General features: G+C 46.3%; 1 protein-coding gene across 5 annotated transcripts in view; it reads left to right on the top strand.

Moving 5' to 3' along the window:
- Nucleotides 1-26,738, top strand: part of SUGCT (succinyl-CoA:glutarate-CoA transferase) — a 1,155,962-nt gene that overhangs the window by 5,900 nt on the left and 1,123,324 nt on the right. For all 5 annotated transcript variants that reach the window (XR_012799210.1, XR_012799211.1, XM_075586600.1 and 2 more), the window contains exons 2-4: nt 7,762-7,813; nt 9,140-9,213; nt 24,749-24,834. Coding sequence is in view for 3 of the 5 variants with exons in the window: in XM_075586600.1 (XP_075442715.1) it covers nt 7,762-7,813; nt 9,140-9,213; nt 24,749-24,834 (212 nt within the window). In the remaining 2 variants the exon portion in view is untranslated. The remainder of the gene's footprint in view (nt 1-7,761; nt 7,814-9,139; nt 9,214-24,748; nt 24,835-26,738) is intronic.

The raw sequence follows: 26,738 nt of genomic DNA, 5'->3' as shown, positions 1-26,738 counted from the left end.
AAAATAAATTGAAGCTACTTTGCAGGACTTCGCTGCATCATATAGAAAGGTTTAAGCTGTGATATCCATAGGGCATGTAAATGGCTTTATGGTTAAGATTTACAATTCTATTTTGGACACTGTAACAGGGGATTTGTCCCTGTTCAAAAAGGTGCCTCTAATCCAGCAGTGTGGTGGTTAACTGCTGGTAGTCAATTAACCAACACCACCTGGCTGATTAGACGTTGGTTAGAAAAGCCTGCCTTTGAGACAGGAAGAGAGATTCCTTAGTCCACAACTGGGCTGACCAAGGACCCATAGTGATTAGCAACCGGCCGGTCATATAATGAGGAGATGGTATAAAAAAACAATAAAGGCAAATGCCCTAAACTCCAAGAAGAAATATGTGGTGTTAACTCACCAGGAAAGATGTAATCATAACACAATTATAACACTAAACAATCTGAACCGATATGTAGGGCACGGTAATAAACCCTCCTTATAGCATAGAACTACAAATATAGCTCACATGAACAGAGGAGAGGAGCAATGGAAATTATTCAGTGACCCAAACATAAACCTACAGTATGATCACATACAGGGAACTGGTCATACACTTGAACAATTGAATACCAGTTAATTAACTGGTGAATGCTGCAATGGCATATGAGTGAACCAAAGTAAAGCTCCTGATGGTGCATAGATGGTCTGAGTTCAGTGCAGCTTAGAGTCCTGGACGGGGTCACCCGAGCCGGAGTGAATCACCAACATATAGAGAGAGTCCAATCCAAAAATATAGAGTCCAAACGAGGCCAGCAGTCAGGGCCAGTAGCAAATGAATACCACAACGCGTTTCGCCCCCACAGGCTTATTCTAAGGTGGTACCACGTTTGGACTCGTTTGGACTCTATATTTTTGGATTGGACTCTCTCTATATGTTGGTGATTCACTCCGGCTGGGGTGACCCCTTCCAGGACTCTAAGCTGCACTTCCAGGACTCTAAGCTGCACTGAACTCAGACCATCTATGCACCATCAGGAGCTGAGTATATATTTTTCAAGTGTATGACCAGTTCCCTGTATGTGATCATACTGTAGGTTTATGTTTGTGTAGCCAGGTATCCCGAGTTCGTCAGCCCCCCCCTCGCCCAGCTACCGATCGCGGGTGCTGCCGCGTCCAATGGCGGCTCCGTCCGGCGATGGCAGGGGAGAGGGCGGTCAGATCCCGGCTCGGGGGTTGCCGGGGACGCGTGCGGCCGGTTGCCAAGGCCGCACGCACGTCACGGGGATCCCGGCGCTCTCGGAGCCGGGCGGAGAGGGCGCCACCATTGCCCCTTAGCTCGCGCATGCGCAGTGGTCGCGCGTGCGCAGGTAGAGCCCCACAGCCAGGACAGAGTCGCGCGAGAGCAGGGAAAGCCCAGGGGAGGTTAGGGCAGCCCGAGATAGATCGTGCAGGCACAGATGAGCTCGCCAAAAGCCCGCAAAGCTGTAGCCTATTAGGAGAGGCTCTGAGCAGGGACTACAGATCCCATGAGCCTCTGTATGCCCCATGTGACACCCGGGGGCCAATAGGGCTTAGGATCTCCAGTGAGGCAAGTGGATACATTTCGCGCGCTGAGCCCACTTTAGGCAGTCAGAGACCGGAGCCGCCCAGGGAAGGAGGTAGGGTACAGGAGTCAGGGACTCTCTGTACTAGGCCAGCACCCCCAGGGCCCGAGATAGCTCAGAAGTACCCCATGAGAGAGAGTGTTGCCAGGGACTGCCCTAGGTTAAGGGACCCTGTCACTCAGGATTGCAAGTTGGAGTCAGGGAGCTGTGAGGGAAGGAAGGGTGCGGGGAGCGAGTGCAGCTCCTGCATCCATATAGGTACCCACACCCCAGGTAGGCCCCAACTCCCCACTAGGTTAGTGGGTAAGTGCTGAGGGAGGCCCAAGATAGGGACGCTGCCCTTAGTGTAGTGCTGCCTTGTCAGAGTCACGGCTGTCAGTGCTGTGAGGTCTGACAGGCAGGCACCTTGTTGCGCAGCACGCAGAACCATCACACGACTGATCCTTTGTGTAGCCAGTTGGAGATCCGAGCACGGGAGTGCTCGGCAGGTACTATCTAATACACAAGTGCACCAATGGGCCCTTAGTATAAATAGTGACTGCGCAGTCACCCATTGACTCTCTCTGCAAGAGTGCGGGACATTGGGTGGGGTTCTTTGGACACTGGGTGGGATCACCTGGTGTTGGGGAAGCGTCCTGCGCGACGCAGTAAGTGTCTCCTCTAGAGAGGGACACAGGTTATATTATGGTATTGCCGTGATATGTTGTCTTGCATGTTAGTAAAGTCCTTAGTTATTATACCTCACCGTGTATGTGATTATTGTGATTGTCCTGCGCGGAACCACTCCCCCTCTGGTGGGAGCCATCGCAGGTGGAGTCGCTGCATCGTTGTAAGTGAGTACCCCTAGTATAATTGCCCCAGGTTCCCCGTGGCGGAAGCTCAGCCCTCCTGTGAGCCAACAGGTATAGCACCAAACACCGAGTAACACTATATGTTCCCTGCAACCCCACACTATCTGCAATTGGGGGGGGGGGGGGGAATGTGCTGAAGCAGTGAATACAGACGGTGACCCACAAGCGGTACTGATCCTGGAAGTAAAGGCTGCCACACCGCATAGGACTACCAGCTGTAAATGGAGTATATGCAGAAAAGTGTGAAAATTGATGCAAGACAGTGCTGAAGCAGGGAAACTTTTACAGACGGTGACCGACGCAAGGTACTGATTCTGGGAATTTAAAATGGCCACCCAGCTGAAGTCAAATACAGACTGCAAAAATGGGGAAGAAAATGTGTTCCTGGTGTAAAGAACCCCACCACACGGAGCAGTGTCCCTTCACGCCTTATTCAGACGATGAGAGTGAATGCATGCACAGTACTGCTAATATTGTAAAACATACCAAAGTAAAGAAAAAGTCTACAGAAACGCCTGTGAGAGCTATGAACTCTACAAGCAAAGTCTGCCCATCTGTAGGACTAGCAAAATTTGGGGTTCTAGCAAATACAGTGGCAACAGCTGCAATAGCGCCTCCAGAGGTCAGGAAGAAAAATACACCTGATAGCCCCAAAATGGAGGACAAGATACAGCGTTCCTGTAATGAACCCTACCCCATGGAAGAGTGGCCCTTCCAGTCCGATAAGGAGGAAGACATCTCTTATGGGGAACCCGAACCGAGTCACACCCCAAGAATGATGGGGGTGCCTGAACTCGGTACGAATCGAAAAGACCGCTCTCTTTGATGACGAATGCGATCGGCAAAAGCGGGAGCAACAGATCACCAAATTTATACGCCAGCATACAATCGCAAGAAAAGCATGGTGGATCCAGTGAAGCTGCTAAAATTCCAAATAAAGATGGAGACTCCAGTATTCCTGATGGGACGGAGTCATCCAAAACAAAGAGGCGAAAAAAGAAAAAGAAAAGCGGGTCTTCACTTACCGTGAAAGGAACAGACACGTCCGCAGATCCCGCGGAGAAAAAGGGGGACCAAGATGCCCTGCATCCTAGAGAAAATGGAGAATTCGTCTCGCGGACAACCGAATATCCAGAGGGCCCAAGGCAGAAGTCGTGTACCCCAAAGAAGTGTCTGCCTGGTGCTAATAGTGAGAAACCCTCAACCAACCATACCAGGGAAGCGGAGCCGGAACCAATGAGTGACGATCCCTTGACCAGCCCTGAAGATGCTCTGAAAATTGCCAGGCGTGACTGTGATCTGCACCGTGAACAATTGAAACAAAAGAAAGATGATTACGCAGAGCTACTGAAAAATAACGTGAAGCTACAGAAATATGTGCTTACAATGTACTCTTTGGCCAGGACAGAATTGGACGATCTCAAGACTGAGCTAGATGCTGCAAACACTACTAATACCACCATGGTGGAAAAGCAGAGCCAATCTGATAAAATGATGGCTAAGCTGAAGCAGAAGTATGAGGAGGCACTGAAGGAGATTACAGTCTTTCAGCAAGAGGTTCACACTCTCTGCATAGAACTGAATGCCTCACAACAAGAGGTCAACAGTGTCCGGACAGAGGTGGACGTATCTCAGAAGGAGGTTCATACATTCCGCACAGCACTGGATGCCTCACACCACGAGATCGGCACCTGCCGCACAAAACTGGAAGTCTCCAAAAAGGAACTTCACAGTCTCACTGAGGAGCTGGACAATTCTAAAGAAACTGTTGTCAATCTTAATACAGCTCTACTCCCTGAACTTTGAAGATTTTCTCATTTGGAAGAACATTTGGAAAAGTTCTTAATAGGGTTTAGAGTTGCATTTAGAGTTTAGAGTTGCATTTAAATGACATTGGATGACATATGGATATACGGCTTAAATGTTGGATGTCACTTTCTTTCACTTATTATCTAATATACAATATCACTTTTGTCCACATATAAATAATTTTGCACGTATTGTGTGTGTGTGTGTGTGTATATATCTATACTATCTATCTATCTATCTATCTATCTATCTATCTATCTATCTATCTATCTATCTAGATAGATAGTTGGGAGCGCCCTTTACACTTTTTGTTTTGCACTTACATACACTGGCAGCCAGGAAACCAGAGAGGTATTAATATACATTGCCAGCCAGGGAGGTACTTATATATACTGGCAGCCAGGGCAGAAATGCACTTATGCTAGAAATGTACTCATAAAGGTGTTAGAGTGGTACTTATATACTGCTTGAGAGGTACATATATAGTGCTAGAGAGATGATTATTCATTGATAGAGAAAATGACATACTGCCTGTGTAGTTGTCTTATACATTGACAGGGAGGTACTCATATATAATAGTGTATATGTTCTGCCAGGGAGGAATTTTATATACAGGCATACCCCGGTTTAAGGACACTCACTTTAAGTACACTCGCGAGTAAGGACATATCGCCCAATAGGCAAACGGCAGCTCGCGCATGCGCCTGTCAGCACTTCCTGAATAGTAATACCGGCTCCCTACCTGTACCGAAGCTGTGCACAAGCGGGAGACTATAGAGCCTGTTACAAATGCGTTATTTACATCAGTTATGCACGTATATGATGATTGTGGTACAGTTCATGCATCGATAAGTGGAAAAAAGGTAATGCTTCAATTTAAGGACATTTTCTCTTTACATACAGTCATGTGAAAAAGAAAGTACACCCTCTTTGAATTCCATGGTTTTACATATCAGGACATAATAACAATCATCTGTTCCTTAGCAGGTCTAAAAATTAGGTAAATACAACCTCAGATGAACAACAACACATGACATATTACACCGTGTCATGATTTATTTAACAAAAATAAAGCCAAAATGGAGAAGCTATGTGTGAAAAACTAAGTACAATACACCCTTACTGCTTCCATAGGAATTAAGAAGCTAAGTAGCAGACAGGAGCTGCTAATCAAATGCCCTTGATTAATTGATCATCAGCAAGTGTGACCACCTCTATAAAAGCCGAAGTTTTAGCAGTTTGCTGGTCTGGAGCATTCAGGTGTGTGTTAACACAATGCCAAGGAGGAAAGACATCCTCAATGATCTTAGAGAAGCAATTGTTGCTGCCCATCAATCTGGGAAGGGTTATAAGGCAATTTCCAAAAAAATTAAAGTCCATCATCCTACAGTGAGAAAAATTATTCAAAAGTGGAAAACATTCAAGACAGTTGCCAATCTTCCCAGGAGTGGATATCCCAGCAAATTCACCCCAAGATCAGACCGTGCAATGCTCAGAGAAATTGCAAAATACCCAAGAGTTACATCTCAGACTCTACAGGCCTCAGTTAGCATGTTAAATGATAAAGTTCATGACATTACAATTAGAAAACGACTGAACAAGTATGGTTTGTTTGGAAGGGTTGCTAGGAGAAAGCCTACATGGCAGCACGGCTTAGATTTGCAAAGTTGCATCTGAACAAACCACAAGACTTCTGGAACAATGTCCTTTGGAGAGACGAGACCAAAGTGGAGATGTTTTGCCATAATGCACAGCGCCACGTTTGGCGAAAACCAAACACAGCATATCAGCACAAACACCTCATACCAACTGTCAAGCACGGTGGTGGAGGGGTGATGATTTGGGCTTCTTTTTGCAGCCACAGGACCTGGGAACCTTGCAGTCATTGAGTCGACCATGAACTCCTCTGTATACCAAAGTATTCTAGAGTCAAATGTGAGGCCATCTGTCCGATTGCTAAAGCTTGACCGAAATTGGGTCATGCAACAGGATAATGATCCCAAGCACACCAGCAAATCTACAACAGAATGGCTGAAAAAGAAAAGAATTAAGGTGTTGCAATGGCCCAGTCAAAGTCCAGACCTCAACCCGATTGAAATGCTGTGGCTGGACCTTAAAAGAGCTGTGCATAAACAAATGCCAACAAACCTCAATGAACTGAAGCAACGTTGTAAAGAGAGTGGACCAAAATTCCTCCACAACGATGTGAGAGACTGATAAAGTCATACAGAAAACGATTACTTCAAGTTATTGCTGCTAAAGGTGGTTCTACAAGCTATTGAATGTGTTACTAAGGTGTACTTAGTTTTTCACACATGGCTTCACCATTTTGGCTTTATTTTTGTTAAATAAATCATGACATGGTGTAATATGTCATGTGTTGTTGTTCATCTGAGGTTGTATTTACCTAATTTTAAGACCTGCTAAGGAACAGATGATTGTTATTATGTCCTGATATGTAAAACCATGGAATTCAAAGAGGGTGCACTTTCTTTATCACATGACTGTACATGCTCCGGTCCCATTGCGTACGTTAATGCGGGGTATGCCTGTACACTGCCTGCCAGCGAGGTACTTATAGTATATACTGCTAGCCAGCGAGGTAGTTATATATACTACCTGCCAGGGATGTACTTATAGACACTGCCAGCGAGTGAGGTTCCTATATACATTGCCAGCCAGGGTGGCACTTATATATACTGCTAGCCAGCAAGGTAGAAATAGAGTGCTAAAAATGTACTCATACTCAATTTACAGGAAATGTTAATGTTTTCAGTGCAAAAATGCATAGCGGCTCAAAGTACCACCAACAATTTGGCTCCGGTCTCATACCCTCCACCAGTACCTATTTAGCAAGTACTGTACCTGTTTTTAATGTCCTGTACCTATTACTCTAAATTCTGCATTACCGTTTGTGCCTGTGGTTGAAGCTCACAACCTTCAGGTAATTAAAGCATCTGGAAGATAACGTCTCTAAAGTTGAGCCTTTTGCTGTCATGGATGTAGACCAACTTTGAAAATAATAGCTCTGCATCAATAAATCCAGTGGGCACACTCAAAGCTTTGCTTCACTTGGGGAGTGTGTCTTGATGAGTTGAGTTCCAAAAAGCAAGCACATCCAGTTTCACATTGTCAGGTTTAGGTACGTTCATGTAAGTGGTCAATTCCCCTGTCAGATCTGAAATGTAATCTTTAGCGGCCAATGGTTGAAACACTCTGGCATAAAGTTCATACTGTGCAGTTAAAGTCACCTTGAGGAAGGGGTCCAAAATCTGGACGACCTTCCAAAAATGATCTTCTGCACCAAACACTTCTGAGTTGAGATTATCGGCCAGGGTCATCTCCCTTTTCTCGCTGAGCGTTGTGTTGAAAGTTTTTAACACTTTTTTTGGTTTTCTCCTATTCCAGTGTTGGAAGGATTGCTAGAAACAGCTGGGTTTTCTCGTCATATGTATGTCCTGCATTTTTACAGGGACTGCTGCTTTTATATATTATCCATAATTTTATAATTGCAGATGCTGGGAATGTGAGGCCGTTGGATGGTGTAAAAATCCTGGACTTAACAAGGTATGTTAGAATAATTTACATACTCTCTGGAACTACCTCTGTTTGTTCTAAACCCATATGCCTATTATAACTCTCATATTGCTTCAAATAATAACCCCTGTTATTTTTTCTGATGCAAAGAAAGCTAAAACATAGAAATAACGCAAAACACAAAACATTTTAATAGAGTGACAGATAATCATTGCCATCAATTGTGAGTCCTTTTTGAAACAGGCCTTCAATCTATGGGGATTTATGCATGGTCCTTCAGAGTATTTTTTGACGTTATGATACCTTGGTTGGATAAAGGGACTAGCTACTAAATCACAAAGAGCCAAAGAAGACACGTTGGTAGTATTGACACCGCAGACAATACAACTTCTATATACAATGGGTTGGTCCCATAGAAGGCATCACAAACCGAGTGAATGGATTTAGGGTGTTTCCCGACACAAGAAGGTATCTTCTGGAATAACACCACAGTAATTATGGACCAGTGTTTTTTTTGCCGTTAAAGCAACACTATATGCGGCATTGCATTTAAAAAAATAAAAATACATTTAATTACAGGTTTGAAGCACGGGGTCTCCGGGGGACACCCTGCTTCCAGAGATACCTCCGTAGGGGTGCCGGTATCTCTGCAGCCAGAGATAATGTGTGCCTAACAAAATGGCAGCTTTAATTGTCCCGTGTCATGCGGGCCAATAGGAAGCCATGACATCATCCCTTGTGGCTTCCTATTGGCCAGCATGACTAAGACATTTATACTCCACAGGGATACTGGCTTCCTCATGGAGGCAAGTATCTTCAGCAAGCAGGAGGTCCCCGGAGCTGAAATTAACATAGTTCAGCTCTGGAGACCTGTAATAATAATAATAATAATTAAAAAAAATGCAATGCAGCCTGTAGTGCGTGCTGCTGTTAATGAACCTACCAGTGACCAATAAAAACATGTGGTCAGTAGAAGTTGCCCAGATGCATTTTTTTGCAGTGGGAAATGTTCTTTACGGGGACCCACAGCTTTATGCAGCACAGTGTTTCTTTCACCTCTCCTCAAGAAACCCCATTCCGAACAGATTTGAAGAATAACCAAATGAATTACCATGCTCACATTCATACAGTTATCTTTTATGTGAACGTGTAATTGGTTCGTTATCTTAAAAATATGGCTCCCTGGGAAGAGCGATGAGAAACACTGGTCTAGAGCAGTTGGGGGTCTTGGGGACTGGAGTTGAGCACCCCTTGTGTAGAGGAGTGCTGAAGGACATTTCCTAAAATATGTGCAGTGTCCTTTGAAATAGAAAATAAATACTAACCCTAACTTACTACAACAATTACATCTTGCAGGGTGCTTGCTGGGCCCTTTGCTACAATGATTCTGGGAGATCTTGGAGCTGAAGTTATCAAAGTAGAAAGGCCAGGTAATTCAATTTTTCGTTTGTGTGTTTTTTTGGTTCCCGTGATCAGACTCATGAGACACAGGAAGCCAACCACTCGTTATAAATTTGTAAAATAGAGAAAAATTATTGATGTGGCACACAGTGTCACCATTTGCTTCAAATCCATTTCAACATAGACCCCTATAAGCATATACCTGCCGCATTACAGAGCATTTCAGCATAGCCTGGATTAAAGAAGTGCAATCCAATAAACCTACTCACAGACAGCTTAATCCAATTTTTTTTAAATACATCCCCTATACGTCAATAAATAAGTAGTGGTACTCCAAGTTTGGGAATGTCACACTTCACACTTCACCCACTGTAAATTAGTTACTTTTAGTTTTTAACTATATAGTTACCATACATTTCATATACAGATGTAAGGTGGAATCCATACGTTAGAACAGGGGAGCGCAAACTTTTTAAGCTGCGCCCCCATCCAGGCTTCCCCCAGTCTCGTGCCCCCTCTCCTACCTTCCAGATGCGTCAAATGACGCTCCGGGGTCGCGTGGCGTCATGTCACATGACCCCGCGGCGTCATTTGATGCCGTGTTGCCATGGAGATGCGTCTGAATCATGGTAAGTTTCCTTGTTTTAGGGGCCTCACGCGATCCCCCGACATTAAATTAAATTCCTGGGGGAAGAGCGCGGGGCCTCTGCAACCTCCTGCGCCCACCCCAGACAAGTCTCCTGCCCCCAGTTTGCGCACAGCTGCATTAGAACATCCCCTCTGTTTCCTCCTCCCATCCCACACTGCTTCCTAACTCTCCTCCGGCCTTCCTTGACTCTATTTCCGCTATCTTGGAGGAGGATGTGTCACTGTCAATATCCCTCTACCACTTACCCTCTTGACCCCATTCCCTCTCATGTCCTAAAACCTCTTGCTCTTACTATAATCCCTACTCTCTCACACATTTTTAACTCCTCCCTCTACTCTGGTACCTTGCCCTCCTCCTTCAAACATGCAACAGTTATACCATTACTCAAAAATAGCAAGCTTGACCCTACCTGTCTTTCTAACTATCGACCTGTCTCCCTCCTGCCTTTTGCCTCTAAACTCCTTGAACGTCTCGTATTCTCTCGTTTGCTCCATTCAACACCTATTTTCTCCTAGACTCTCTACAATCTCGCTTCCGCACTGCTCACTCGACTGAAACAGCCCTCACTAAAATAACTAATGAACCTCCATGCTGCCAAAGACAGAGGTCATTACACTCTGCTCATATCTTTATTATACTCTGCAGCATTTGACACCGTGGACCACCCTCTTCTCCTTCACATTCTCTATACTCTTGGTATTCGTAACAATGCTCTATCCTGGATCTCCTCTTACCTCTCCCATCGTACTTTCAGTGTCTCTTTTGCTAACACCTTCTCCTCCTCCATAGATCTCTCTGTGGGGCAACCCCAGGGCTCTGACCTTGGACCTCTTCTCTTTTCTCTCTCCACTCTTTCCTACCACCTAGAGAAAAAGTGGACAGAGAAAAGAGAAGGTGATATCACCTCTATGCTGACAACACACAAATTTACTTTTCAACCCCTGACCTTACACCTGATGTACAGACCAAAGTTTCTGAATGTCTCTCTGCGATATCATCCTGGATGGCCTTCAGCTGACTTAAACTTAACATGGCAAAAACAGAGCTCCTCATACTTCCTCCCAAACCTGGCCCTACTGCCTCCTTCCATATTACTGTTGGAAGTACTATCATTCACCCAGTAGACCAAGCACGCTACCTAGGGTTCACACTCGACTCCTCTCTCACATTCAAAATGTATGTAAAACCTGTTGCTTTTTCCTCTGCAATATTACAAAGATACGCCCTTTCCTCTGTTACTCGACTGCTAAAACTTTGACTCAGGCCCTCATTCTCTCCCATCTCGATGACTGTAACCTGCTGTCCGGCCTTCCTGCCTCCCCTACAATCTATCTTTAACACTGCTGCCAGAATCACTCTACTCTTCCCTAAATCTGTCTCAGCGACTCCCCTGCTGAAATCACTCTCCTGGATTCCCATTAAATCATGCATCTCACACTCAATTCTCCTCCTCACGTTTAAAGCTTCTGCCCCTCGTTACATCCCAGCCCTAATTTCTCGCTATATACCACCCCGACTCTTGCGTTCTGCTCAAGGATGTCTTCTCTCTACCCCCTTTGTATCTAAAGCCCTCTCCCGCCTTAAACCTTTCTCACTGACTGCCCCACACCTCTGGAATGCCCTTCCCCTCAATACCAGACTAGCACCCTCTCTATCCACCTTTAAGACCCACCTTAAGACACACTTGCTTAAAGAAGCATATGAGTAGCACCGTGGCTAATACTATACACATGATATATAAAGCTTGGCCCCCTGCAGACGCACTTACCAGAACTCCCTCCTACTGTCTCTGTATGTTCTTTCTACCAATTAGACTGTAAGCTCTTCTGAGCAGGGACTCCTCTTCCACAATGTTACATTTATGTCTGAAGCACTTATTCCCATGATCTGTTATTTATATTATCTGTTATTTATATGATTGTCACGTGTATTCCTACTGTGAAGCGCAATGTACATTAATGGCGCTATATAAATAAAGACACATACATACATGTAGCAGACTTTGTTGTAGCTGAAACAATGCAATAAAAGGGATGAAGCCTCGACAGGCAAAATCTGTAGTTTCAGCTTTTTCTTTAAAATAGCAATCCAAGCTGTTTTTCCCCCTTTTTCTTTTACATAAGATTGAAACAGGGAGTCTGCGGAGCAGATCCCCATTCATTTCAGCTCTGGGGACCCCCTTCTTCCCGAAATACTTACCTCCGTAGGGGGTGCCGGTATCTCTGCAAAGTTTAAAGCTCCCGTGTCACGTGGGCCAATAGGAAGCTATTAGACGTCATAGCTTCCTATTGGCCCGCAGGGCGAGTGCTTTGAAACTCCGCCATTAGGCCTCGGTCCCGCTGCGCCCGGCGGCGCGGGCGGCCACACGCGAGTTCCCCACCAGCAGGGAATCCTCCCGAGCCGGTCCCCCCTGACGGCACAGCGCACTACACGCTGTGATGCGTCAGCCGCTATGGGACACAAGAAAATGGTGATCCATAGCGTTGACGCGTCACGTGGTGTGGCTGTGAGCCAATGGGGAGGAGAGGCTTCGGGGAGCGGGGAGGAGTGTATGTGTGTGCCTGTCTGTGTGTGTGTCTGAGTGCGTGCGTGCCTGTCTGTGTGTATGTGTCTGAGTGCGTGAGTGCCAGTCTGTGTATGTATGTGTGTGCCTGAGTGCGTGAGTGCCTGCCTCTGTCTGTGCGTGTGTGCCTGAGTGTGTGAGTGCCTGCCTCTGTCTGTGCGTGTGTGCCTGAGTGCGTGAGTGCCTGCCTCTGTCTGTGCGTGTGTGCCTGAGTGCGTGAGTGCCTGCCTCTGTCTGTGTGTGTGTGTGTATGAGTGTGTGTATGTGTGTGCCTGTGTGTGTGTGTGTGTGTATATGAGTGCCTGTGTGTGTGTGTGTTGCTTACCATCAGCAGCTCCAGCCCGAGTCCGTGGAGGGAGGGGGGGCTCCGTTCCCGCTCCCTACAGACCGCATATCGCGGTCTGTGTATGTCAGCGCACCGCCTGTCTGCAGTGCGGGCGCGCTGACTCTGGGAGCGGGGCCTTAGCCTTAGGTGAACCCTGCTAGCTGAGCGGCTACCGGCACTTACTACGGAGGTAAGTATCTCCGGAAGCAGGTGGTCGCTGTAGCTGATATTTATGGGGTTCAGCTCTGGAGAATCCTGCTTCAATCATAGGTTAAAAATAAAAATAAAAATTAGCCAAAAAAATTGTGCGCTTGGATTGCCACTTTTATAGAGCTACAGTAACCGTGGTCTGCCACAAGATCACAGATCCATGTAAAAGTTACTCGGTACACAGATTCATGTTGCATGTGTAAATTAAAGACTATGGAATATTTGGACTTTTGACCTGTGAGCCTTTACCATAATGGATATGGGGAAATATGTCTTTTAATTGCTTTTTAGAGTTATTTAAAGGATGCAATGCTTTGCACTTTCAAAGTCTCCGTATTTCTTTGCATCTTGTGGGTAACCAATTTACAATGCAATATCTGCCAGCCCTGCAGACAAGCGGTTATTGCCATGTTTACACAGCTTCTGAAAAGATTACGCTAGCTACTTGAACCACGGGACAAAGGTGAAAGGTTTGTTTCATAACAGGCTGTCATTCATTTACAATTACACTTACAACCTCCACAACCGCCACAAAATGCTAAGGCTGGGACGTGCACGGCTGTGACGTCACACGCGTGAAGTGGGTGCGCTTTGTGGCCAGTGGAGATGCACCGTTGGAGGGCGTGCCTAGGGGCGTCACGGAGCTGGTTCACCTGCATTGGGCGAACCGCTCACGTGATCAGCCTCTCACGCCAAGAAATCAGTTTCAACTGATTTCATGCCCAACGCGCGCCCCCTCCCGCTTCCGACTGCACACCGCATGGACGCGATCACTGCCTTAAGGCAATCTGATTGCTCAGCGTGATGCCTCTGCATGGTCTGTGGCACCATGGCCCCAGCCTAAAGCTGCGCTTATACTGCTGCGGCCAGCTTTATTCTAACAATTGCCCGCAATTTTTCGGGGCTTTTTTCGGCAGCCGCCGAACTTGGCCGCATCTCGGCCACGTGCCAGCCCCTCTCCTGTTCAGCACCAATGGCCGCTAATGGCGCTGAACAATGGAGCAGGCGCGCCGAACAATGGAGCGCACAATAGAGTGCCTGCGGCGCAGAAACTAGCACCGACAACAAGACGAAAAAAAAAACGCATCTGCCCGCACATTTAAATTACCTGCGGTGGCGGCCGCATTAGACTAAAGCGGGCCACCACTGTAGGGCTGACGATGGCGATAGCGACACGACGTTGCGTCAAAACAAATGCATTGTCGCCGTCGCGTGCGCTTATAGTAAGCGTTGCGCGACGAAGCGACTGCTTGGTCGCGATTGCTGGAAGTCATCTCAATTTGATTTTTCCAGCGACCGCAGCGTGACGTCGCCGGCACTATAAGCGTGGCCTAAGGCATCGCATCCAGGACCACTTGATTGCTGAGCACTTTAATATTAGTTATCATGTAAGGGGCCACCAGGGGTGGTCAGAGCTAATATGTTGGCAGAGATAGAAAAGCCAAGGGCTGCATTTGTTTGTGTCAAATGAAAGAAACATTTGAAAGAAGTATCTTAAATTTGAGATACTGTAAACACCGAGAGCCAAAAAATGAGTGTTTGATGCCTCTAAAGGAGTCCTAATGATAAACTCATTACAAAGAAGCATAGTGTGTGTGTGTGTGTGTATATATATAAAATAGGAAAATAAATGCCCCTAACGGTGCTATAGAGCAGAAGACATATGTAGACAAGAAACAAACAGAACCCCAAAATAAGCACTCTAGCATATCAAAAATTACAAAATGTATTGAAGCAATAACAAAAAAACACACAACATGGAGTTAAAATATCCTGAGGAGACCCTTACTATCTGAACTGACTACCTGCAATAAGAAAATGGTGAAGATGCAAAGGAAACAGTAGTTCTGATGGTATCTTACTCTACACTAAATTCAATGCACACTTGGAGAACTAAACTCATAGGTTATAGTGAAAATATTTTTCACCTTAACTCTTGAAACACCGGCCGGTGTTAACTGTTATAAGGTGAACAAGACATCCCCACATAACCATCTCAACACATAATGATAGATAATATGGGAGACTGTATAAGCTGAGTAGGAGCATGTAACAGGGGATTTAACCCTGTTCTGGAAATGTGCCTCTAATCCAGCAGTGTGGTGGTTAATTGCTGGTAGTCAATTAACCAACACCACCTGGCTGATTAGGTATGTTAGAAAAGCCTGCCTTTGAGACAGGAAGGGAGATTTTTGGAGTCTCACAAATTGTGGGACTGACAATAGGAACAGACGTCTTGAGCCTACCAGAAGAGGCTGCCAGCAAGACACAGGGGAAAGCACCTCTAAACCTGAATGCTGATATAGCCTGAGGAAAAGGCAGCAACACAGGAACAGAGAAGACTTTCCCTCCAACTACAAGAACCAGATAAGACTTTCCTTTATAAGACTTTTGGTATATCTGCACATATCAAGATATATGTTTGGGGCTGGGAGACATGCTTATCTAAAGGAAGTTGTGGACTGCATAGGTTTCACTAGAAATACTCCCAAGTGGAACAGAAGCTTTGTTTGACCCCTTATTTGCATATGTTTGGATGATTTTCTTATGTTAAAGAAACAGGCGCAATAAAAGCCTTATTTAATTTCACCTTAAAAAAGTCTGCATTGCATACCTGTGCGCACGTCCTCCTACATATTGTGTCAGAATTGGGACTGAGGTGGCCCTTGAAGTTAAAAGGGGCCCCGGAGATTGCCTGTGAATTTTTTTTGTGCTTTTTGCCTACAAACAGCCTGAGCAGCATAAACAAAGGATCTCATGCTGCAGAGACCAGAGTTAAAGGGATACACACCCAGGCAGGAAATCTACACTGCACTGAAACCCACAAAACCACAGATGGACTCTTTTCCCCGATTCCAAGAGGAGAGAGAAAGAGACTGTGCTGAAGCAGGTAAACCTTATTTGCCTATCTCAATAAAGTGTAATATGGTAATTGAAATAGGGTTTTTTCCTTCCAGCCGTAGTCAGGGTTCAAGAAGTAAGTTAGCCCTTAAAAGGGATAGGCGTTTGTTGTTTTCAAATGTTTCACTGAAGCAGCGAATACAGATGGTGACCCACGAGCGGTACTGATTCTGTGAGTAAAGGCTGCCACACCGCATAGGACTACCAGCTGTGAATGGAGTATATGCAGAAAAGTGTGAAAATTTATGCAAGACATTGCTGAAGCATGGGGAATTTTCAGTAAACAAGTGCTGAGGGTAAAATTGCCCTACTGGGGAAAAAGGAATTGCTGAGCTGTGTAAAAGGTATCCCAAAGCCAATTGCTGAGTGTTGAGTCGCCCTGCCGGGAGTGAAAGAAATATTCCACTGCAAAGAATATATATATATTTTTTTTTCTGCAAGTAAAATCTGTCTATGTATCTTGGGAGTAAAACAGGCACCCAAAATGTGAAGAGTGAATGCCATAATACCCAAAGTTGAGACTGAAAATTACTGAACTCAAGCAGAAAACCACATTATTTGGCTGAAGCGGAGGTATTGCACCTAGCAAGTAAATGGTGTAAAGCAAACAGAAGTTTTTAACTAGCAACTGCACATCCAGTATACCTAATGCGAGAGAATGCGTGCACAGTACTGCTGATATTGTAAAACTTACCCAAGGAAAAAAAAAAAAAAGTCTACAGAGATGCCTGTGAGAGCTACGACCTCTACAAGCAAAATATGCCCACCTGTAGGACTACCACAATTGGGGGTTCTAGCAAATACAGTGGCAACAGCTGCAATAGTGCCTCCTGAGGTCAGGAAGAAAATTACACCTGGTAGCCCCAAAACGGAGGACAAGATGCAGCGTTGCTGTAATGAACCCTACCCCACGGAAGAGTGGCCCTTCCAGTCCAATAAAGAGGAAGACATCTCTTACGGGGAACCCGAACCGAGTCACACCCACAAAACACCCCAAGAATGGTGGGGGTGCCTGAACTCGGCACGAACTGAAAAGACCGCTCTCTGTGATGACGAATATGATCGGCAGGAGAAAGAGCGGGAGCAGCATATCACCAAATATTTCTGTCAGCTAACGCAACTGCAAGAAAAGCCTGGCGTATACAATGTAGCCGCTGAAGTATCAAATGAAGAAGGAGACCCCAGTATTCCTGATGGGACGGAGTCATCCAAAACAAAAAGGCGGAAAAAGAAAAAGGAAAGCGGTTTTTCACTTACCGTGGAAGGAACAGACACGTCCGCAGATCCTGTGGAGAAAAAGGGGGACTGAGTTGCCCTGCAGCCTAGAGAAAATGGAGAATTCGTCCCGCGGATAACCGAATATCCACAGGGCCCAAGGCAGAAGTCGTGTACCCCAAAGAAGTATCTGTCCGGTGCCAACAGTGAGGAACCCTCAACCAACCATCCCAGGGAAGCAGAGCCGGAACCAGTGAGTGTCGATCCCTTGACCAGCCCTGAAGATGCCCTGAAAAATGCCAGGCATGACTGTGATATGCTCCGTGAACAATTGAAACAAAAGAAAGATAACCATCTTTCACAGAGCTACAGAAAAATAACGTGAAGCTACAGAAAGATATGCTCACAATTTACTCTTTGTCCAGGACACAATTGGACGATCTCAAGACTGAGCTAGATGCTGCAAACACTACTAATACCACCATGGTGGAAAAGCAGAGCCAATCCGATAAAATGATGGCTAAGCTGAAGCGGAAGTATGAGGAGGCACTGAAGGAGATTACAGTCTTTCAGCAAGAGGTTCACGGTCTTCGCCTAGAACTGAATGCCTCACAACAGGAGGTCAACAGTGTCCGGACAGAGGTGGACGTATCTCAGAAAGAGGTTCATACACTCCGCAGAGCACTGGATGCCTCACATCATGAGACCAACAGCTGCCGCACAGAACTGGAAGTCTCCAGAAAGGAACTTCACAGTCTCACTCTTTAAACACAGCAAAAAATCAACATAAGCGAAATAGTGAGCCAAAAAAAAACCTGCTCCACTTTGGCATATATGTATCCTTATATTCCAGCCCCTTTTAACTGGGTGGCTACCCAAGCTATTCATCAGCCCAAGTCATATAGATATATATATATAGACAACAGTCATTGGAAAATAAAGTCTAATACGAAAAGTCTTATCTGTTAGCTGGGCTGCTGTAGGGGAAGCTTCTCTGCTCTCTTGAATCCGCACCCGTGTGTGCTAAGGCAATCTTCGGGCTCCAGGTTAGAATCTTGTCCCCTTTGTCTTGTGGTCAGCTTGTCGCTCAAGACATCTGTCCTTCCTTGGTTCAGCCCAGTTGTGGACTAAGGAATTTGTGCTCTATCTCCTAGTTCAGCTCAGGTGTGAGCTAAGGAGTCTCACTTCCTGTCTCAGAGGCAGGCTTTTTCTACCACCTGTAATCAGCCAGGTGGTGTTAGTTAATTGCCTACCAGCAGTTAACCACCACACTGCTGGATTAGAGGCACATTTGTGAACAGGGATAAGTCCCCTGTTACACACCCCAAGACAGGTACTATTATATCTAAATATACACAATCACTGCACACATCAATATAGTGTCTCTCTTATCTGTTTCTGTTGGGGCTCCAGGTAGTTCCCTCTGGACCCTACGAGAGTTCAGAGAATCCCTCCTCTGTAGTTCCAACTCTATGGATAGGACATCCCTGCTTCAGCACTGTCTCGCATCCTTCATTCTTCCTTCTGGGATTCAAACCCAGGCAGTCCCAGCAGACTCTACGACCACCATCTAGCGGGTCTAAGGAACTGTGCCAGCCTCTTCTTTAGCTGGGTAGCTCTTTCTATCTCCCCCCCTTCTCTGGGGAAAAATCAGTCTCTCTCACTCAGCATTGCAGCTCCTTGTTCATTCAGACCAGGCTGATTAGCTGCACCTGAGGGTAGCTTATTCAGGGTAAATTAACTCCATGTACGCTGTAAGTCCTATAGCTGCCCTATTCCAGCACCTAGAGACAGTGATGGTATCACATATCATATATCCCTGTCCCCAGCATAACATTGTTCTGTGAAGCGGCCTGTGCCCTATTCCCGTGCACCGCCCCCTTCTTCCTCTTGTGCTCAGAGTCTCCTTTATACCTTTGGTTGTTGCCTGTGGGTTAGGTGAAGGCTTAGTTAATGCTTTCTCTTATGGTTCAGCCTTTACAATCTCATTTTTTATTGGGGCAGTGTCCCAACTATTACTGTACCCTTGTCTTCATGGATATTGGTTTCCGTGGCATCCAAATGAGTGGACACGGCCAATGCCTTTTCTTGTAATGGAGACACCTGTGCATTACTGTTCCACAGAGTCTCACTCTGTTTTAACTCTACCGCCATTTTTCTCCATAGTTCAATGTAGCATCCCGCTCAGTCTTCAGAGCCTCGAGCTCCTCGCCCAGGTCACACTTTTGTTTCTCTGCCATCTTGCGGCCAGCATGCTCAGACTCCAGGTCCTTAATCAGGTCTTGAAGCTGTCCTTCTGCACTTCTTTTTCCACTCAGTGCAGCTGCCAGTTCTGCTTCTATGGCGTTGAGTCGTGATTCCACATCTCTCAGCAGATTCAAAGCAAGGATTAAATCTGTTTCCTTTTCTCTATTTCTGACCTGCAACTGCCGATGCTCCTTTCGGACCTTGTCCAGTTCGCACTGCAGCCGGGCCCTCTCATTGGCTGTGTGGTCCAGCAGCTTACGGGTATTGGCCAACTCAGTCTCATAGCGCAGTGTTAGGCCGGTCAACTGACGGACGGACACCTCCTCCTTCTCTTCCTTTTTGATGAGCTGTATCTTGAGCGCAGCAATTTGATCCTGTGTCTGCTCTCAGGGCCTTCACCTTTTCCCAGTGCTTGGTCTGGGTGTGCATCAGCACTTCTTTCATATTTTGGATCTCTTCAGTTTTTGTTGCTAGGATCGCCGCTGCTTCTGTTTTCCAGGCCTCTTTCTCCTTGGCGTGCTGACTCATGGGGATGGAAAACAGAGAAAATACTGTGCGCTACTATCTAACAAGAGACAGGGGGTGCCCAATGCTGCATCCAATTGACAAAACATATAAAGTAAAATACTTCAATAATAATAATTGGTTATTTAGTTAACCCTTTGGCCAAAGGCGTCATAAGCCTGCATACCAACGTCAAGGTATAACCAAAATAATGCAGGTCCTACACTACACTGTGAACCATTCCTTTTACCTCTGTGAGAGGGGAAAACCATAATGGGTCTTGTTCCTGCAGCAAGTGAAATGACCTTCCAAGTTAAAAGGGTGAAGGAGGAGGAGTGAGCTCTGGGGGGAGGTGCTACAGCCTCCAAAGAGACATAGGTTAACACAGATACCCAGCAAGCTCAAACTCCCACACCCACCACAAAATGAATATATATTTATGTCAACCAGAGAGCTACTGAGCGTGGCAATTGTATATAACAAGAGACAGGGGGTGCCCAATGCTGCATCCAATTGACAAAACATATAAAGTAAAATACTTCAATAATAATAATTGGTTATTTAGTCAACCCTTTGGCCAAAGGCGTCATAAGCCTGCATACCAACGTCAAGGTATAACCAAAATAATGCAGGTCCTACACTACACTGTGAACCATTCCTTTTACCTCTGTGAGAGGGGAAAACCATAATGGGTCTTGTTCCTGCAGCAAGTGAAATGACCTTCAAAGTTAAAAGGGTGAAGGAGGAGGAGTGAGCTCTGGGGGGAGGTGCCACAGCCTCCAAAGAGACATAGGTTAACACAGATACCCAGCAAGCTCAAACTCCCACACCCACCACTGCAGCAACAAGACCCATTATGGTTTTCCCCTCTCACAGAGGTAAAAGGAATGGTTCACAGTGTAGTGTAGGACCTGCATTATTTTGGTTATACCTTGACGTTGGTATGCAGGCTTATGACGCCTTTGGCCAAAGGGTTAACTAAATAACCAATTATTATTATTGAAGTATTTTACTTTATATGTTTTGTCAATTGGATGCAGCATTGGGCACCCCCTGTCTCTTGTTATATACAATTGCCACGCTCAGTAGCTCTCTGGTTGACATAAATATATATTCATTTTGTGGTGGGTGTGGGAGTTTGCGCTACTATCTAACCCAGAATTTAGAATATAAATATAGTGCAGTGACTAAACCACATAAATAAGTGACCAAGAAATAAATCACAATAACCACAGTGAGGGTGTATATATGAAGAAATATCACATAAACGTGTATTTGTAGAGGCGTCTGCTGCTATAAACACAGGGGGTGGCTCAGCATCCCTCGCTGCTGCGGAGACTGTGACGTCATCACGCAGTATCCCGTGACGGAGCGACAACGTGGCACGCCGAGTGTACCCTTGCAGAGCTGAGGTCTCACCCCCGTACAGTGGATCTGCTCGCTGAGCCACACGAGCTGCACCAGACGGCTTGGAAGCGCGAGCGGTCCCACCAAGCACCAATACCTGCAACGGAGCGTGGTTGCTGTAAAGGGAAATCCCCCTGGGAGCGATGTACTGCGGGATGAGGGGTTTTAGACATTAATCCTGCTCCTGAACCAACGTAGCGCCCCCACTGAGAGAAGCAAGCTCCAGACTCTTCTGACAACAGTTGCTGAGTGGTAACTTGTGTGAAACACACTAAATGCACCTATTCCACTGTTTTGATGTACGCAGATTTATTACCCTGTAATTACTAATATATAGCATTACTTGCTTCACTATTTGGCGTTGTGCGCTGTCTCTTTTGTTTCCATTTCATGGGGATGGAACAGCCTCTCTGCTTCTCCATCTCTTGCTCCAGTTTCTGGACCTTTTCCTGCTCCCTCTCATACAGAGTCACCTGGTATCTAAGCTCCGTCTCTAGCGATGCACTGGTGACACGCAGCATGGCCTTCAGCTCCTCATACTGCTCTGTGGGGACATATTGGGTACTCAGCCGTGCTTGTAGCACTTGTACTTGGTTAGCAGCCTGGACACTTGCTTCCTGTCGAACTCACTGCTTTTCCTCTGTGTTCGTCTGTTTCTCCTTGGCCTCCTGCAGACTCGTGCTCAGCTCTTGCAGCTGGCTCCGCAGTTTTTGCTTTGCTTGTGTGCCCTACTCCAGGGAGACACGTTATTTATGCAGCCTTCTTTCTGCACTCTTCAGTGCTTCCTGTACTTCAAAATTTTCTTGTGTAAATTCTTTATTTACCTTACCAAGCTCTGCTTTGAGCGCGATCCTCTTGATGAGAAACTTCTAACTCTGTGATGAAGTTTTGAACGTCTTTCTGGGAGATCTCATAGTACAGTTTCCAGTCAGCACTCGCTTTCTCTGATTCGTTCGGCTTTCTGTTTATGGCGGTAGCGGTAGCTTTTGTCATTCCAAGGCTAGTCATCATTCCTGTGATGATTGCGCCAAGTGCTCTGGGCTGTAGCTCATCTCTGGTCTTTTCTGACCCCACGGGGTAAACTTTTACTGCAGCTTCTGCTGCAAATGAAGACTGTCCTTTTCGCGGTACCACATAGGAGTCCTCCTCCTCATCATCATCATCGTCATCATCCTCTTCCGAACTGCAATAATAGTGTTTAATGTAGCCGGCCTCTTGATAGTCTAAACACGTTGGGCGCAGTTCCTTTTTCTGGGCCTAATCTATTTTGACTTCACACATCCTATTTTCTCTACATTCCCCTTCTCTGTAACAGTCTGTTTAACCATAGAAACCCAGCCTGAAAAATGCCCAACAGAAAGGTTATATTCCATTTGGTCAGAGTTTTGAAGGCAAACTATGGCCACATGTCCAAGTTCATTGCATTTGTAGCACTCTGTAAACTTTCCAAAACTGGGTCGTGGTTTTGTCTCCAGTCTACTGTGAATAATGGGACTGGAGTCCCTCCTAGGGGCTGTGGGACTTCCCACTCCTTTATGCGAGTCTATTAGTCCTTGGGGACTGTTATTCCGAGGAACAGTCTTACCGGACCTCCTGACATGCAGGAAGTGGGGACCGGAAAACTCATCTGGACTTGAACTCCTGGACATCTCCTCGGCAGTCAAGTGACGTTCGACTAAGGCGACCAACTGCTCGGCGTCTTTGGGGTCACTCTGGCTCACCCACTTCTAGATGGTGAGGGGAAGACCCCTCAGGAACCAGCCTATGACAACTCTTTCGACGACTGCGGTGGGGGTACATACTTCAGGCTGGAGCCTCTTCCTTGCAGAGTGTATAAGGTCGTAGAGTAGAGAGCAGGGAGACTCCTCTGTATCGTAACGCCAGGAGTTGTTGGGCCTGAACCGCAAGAGTGTCCCCTAACCGTACCATAATCTCCGCCTTCAGGGTGTCATAGTTTTTAGCTCTAGCTCCATGTCATAACATGCTTTTTGTGAGTCACCCACCAGGAAGGGAGCAATTATTCCAGCCCACTGCTCAGCTGGCCACCCTTCACGTACTGCTGTGCACTCGAAAATTGACAGCTACGCCTCGACATCATCGTCCATCATCAGTTTCTGAATGAGGTGTGAGTTTACCTGGTGAGTGACCTGTGGGTAGTCTGGGCGGCAATTCTCTCTCCCAGCATTAGAAGCTTCTGGTGTAGGTGAAGGTGCGCCTCGTGTTGCTCTTCTTTTAGAGTCTGATGCAGTAACTTTTTTTTCTCTCAGGTGCATTCTTCACCTTGACCATCTAAGGAACTGTGCCAGCCTCTTCTTTAGCTGGGTAGCACTTTCTATCTCCCCCACTTCTCTGAAAAAAAAGGGGGCAAAAAAATAAAAAAAAGGGGCAAAAAACCCCCCAGAAACGGACCCAGATCCCAATCGGTGTTAAGGCCAGAAGGAACCCTCGTTTTGATAGTAAATATCCAAAAGAGTTCACGTCGATTCAGCGTATTCAATTTGTCACCACCTCTGATGGAACAAGAGACTTGTTCAATTCCCATAAAGGAAAAACCTGACAAGCCTCCCTGACTACAACATGAGAAGTGGTTAGGTACAGGGTGCAGAAGATCACCTCTTTCAATTAGGCGCACATGTTCCATAATTCTAACCTTAAGGGCTCGAATGGTTCGCCCAATGTATGGTTAGGCACCTAGCAAAGCCAATAAGGCCAGCTTGGCGTCCAACCACTAGGCAAGTTTTTCTCCTCCTTACCCCTGGGATCATTTACTGGGGTGAGGAAGGAGAGGATGTCTCACTGGCAGGAGTTGCAGTCATAAAAGCCGTGGTCATGCTGGTGCAATTTATTTGGGAAGGTGACCTTTCTAGGCTTGTTGGTGATTATCCTAGCCCTAATTATCACTAAGGCGGAGGACCCGCTGCAGTCGGCGACGCGTGCGGCCGCGTGCCCCACCAGCCCCTTACCTGCAATCTATTGGTCCCCGCTGCCTCCTCCCTCCGTGGCTCACTATGTACTGTGACGCATCAGCCGGCCAGTGCTACCAGAAGGTGGTGTTCTGAAGCGTTGATGCGTCACGTGGTGCGTGAGTGAGCCAATGAGGAGGTAAGGAGGGGAGCAGGGAAGGAGCTGTGGGAAGGAGGCGGGGGGAAGTGTGTGTGTGTGTGTCTGTATGTATGTGTGTTGTGTGTGGGGGGGACGGACGGACCGGAGTGGGGGACGACTAAAGGGGACGGACAAACGAACAGACCCTCCCCTCAAACCACGCCCCCCCCCGCTCCTGCTACTGCTCCCTACAGACCGCAGGTAGCGGTCAATTGCCTCTCAGCGTGCCGCCTGCATGCAGTGCGGGTGCGCTGACTGAGGCAGCGGCGCCTCGGCCTAATGCAACTTGCTTAGGTATGTATTGCCTAAAAAAAACCTGGCCTGTTTACTGCCCTTGGGGACTGAACTCGGCCCACTCATCTGCAGGTTACCTTAACAGATGCCACACACAGCCGCACGAACAGAAAACTCTTATCAGATAGATTTTTATTTTTGTTACAGGACCCGGTGATGATACAAGATCTTGGGGTCCTCCTTTCGTTGGGACAGAAAGTGCTTATTTTCTCAGCGTAAACCGAAATAAGAAGGTATGTAAAAAAAAAAAGTTGTCTTTTTTTCTGCGACTAGCGAAATAAGTTCTTAGATAATAGGTACTCACTTTGTATAGTATTCACTAAGCCAAATATACACCTATGTAGTACGATGTAAAAAATGGTTTACTTAGCGTTTTAGCAGCTATTATTTCCTACTTTTAACTAGTTTCTAGGAATGGAAGCATAAAAGCAGTAAGGAGACGATTTATCCATTGCCCCTGTCTTATGACCGTATTACTAAATTTTAGCTGTGATACTTTTTAAAGCGGCAATTTACGCGGGCGTTTTTTTTTTGCAATTTTTTTGTCTTTAACATAGGATTGAAAGCAGCAAAATGTGTAAAATCTTATGTGTTTTTTTTTTTTTTAATTAATCAGTTTTTTTTAATGTGCTGATCATCCTTTGGGTCTTACAGGAACCATTTAGCAAGTCATATCCACTTACTCTTTTAAAACAGGCTCTGACACACCTTTTTAAGCTCTGCCCTTTAACAACAAAGTATTACAAACAGATCTGTTGCTGTCTTCAAATTACTCTGAATGCTTTAACAATCATGTGTTACACTTAGTAATATAATGTTACATATCAGCTGCAGCACTTCACTGACTGCAGCATAGAGTCAGAAGGCAGCCATTTCGTTAGGCACACAATTAGGATTTTTACCGATTTATAACAGGAGCTCCAAACGATTGCCAGCTTTGGTAAGAATGTAGAATGATGCATTGTTATATGCTTTACATATAAAAATAAGTAAAAAAAAAAAATATATATATATATATGTATGTATGTATGTATGTATATATGTATGTATGTATATATGTATATATGTATATATATATACTAGCTGATATACCCGACGTTGCCCGGGATGTCAATTCGTAATAGGTAGTATTATTTATAAATAGGGGAACATTAGGATGACTATTTTGTGTAAATGTTGTATAATAATGTTGAAAAGAAACCTGGAAGAAAATGTCATACGATGTTGTTTTACAATGGTTTATTGTAAACACACCACAGTACAATGTAGACTTTGGTCACATAACTAATGTCTAAATGTGAGGGGTGTGTCCCGCTAGGGTGTGAGCGGGTGTAAGGCGGCGGGTGGGTGTTCAGTGCGGGTGGCGGGTGAGTGGTGGGTGTATGTCCCGCTAGGGTGCGAGGCGGCGAGTGGCTGGTGAGTGCGGTGTGGCGGTCCCGCTAGGGTGGGAAGGGGTGTGAGGCGGTGTGTGGCTGCTGAGTGCGGGCGGCGGCTGGTCCGTGATGTCGGTGCGTAGGGGTGTGAGTGCGGCGGGAGGCGCCGGGTGGGTGGTGAGTGGTTGCGGCGGCTGGTCAGTGATGTTGGTGCGTAGGGGAGAGTGGCGGCGGGTGTGTGTCGAGTGTATCTGAGTGCGGGCGCCGGGTGTGCAGGGGTGTGAGGAGGCGGGTGGGGGAAAGGCAGAGGTGGGAGGCGGCGGGAGTGCGGGTGGGTGAAAGGCAGAAGCGGGAGGGCGGCGTGAGAGTGGGCGGCGGGTGGGTGAAAGGGAGAGGCGGGAGTGTAGCGGGTGGGTGAAAGGCAGAGGAGGGAGTGCGGGCGGCGAGTGTGTGAAAGGCAGAGGAGGGAGTGCGGAGCGGCGACAGTGTAAATTAATGCGGTAATGTTTACATTTTTATTGCGTAGCAGGCGTGAAGGGAGTGTTGAGCGGGCGGTAAAGGTGAAATTTGGATAGTGATGATGGGGAAGGAGTGTGGAGAGTGCGTGAAGGCGGCCATTTAAAGGGTAATGATGAGGTGAATGCGGAAATTTTGTGTGCGTAGCGGCGAGAGGGAGTAATTTTTGAGTGCGGAGCGGGCGGGACATTTTGAGAGTGTGATTGAAATATTTGTGCAGAGTGTGATGAGTGGAAGTGTGACATTTA

This window comes from Ascaphus truei, chromosome 2, assembly GCF_040206685.1.
Source record: "Ascaphus truei isolate aAscTru1 chromosome 2, aAscTru1.hap1, whole genome shotgun sequence".
NCBI classification, from domain to species: domain Eukaryota; kingdom Metazoa; phylum Chordata; class Amphibia; order Anura; family Ascaphidae; genus Ascaphus; species Ascaphus truei.
The sequence above is the reverse complement of the archived record's forward strand: the minus strand, read 5'-3'. Positions and strand labels throughout refer to the sequence as shown.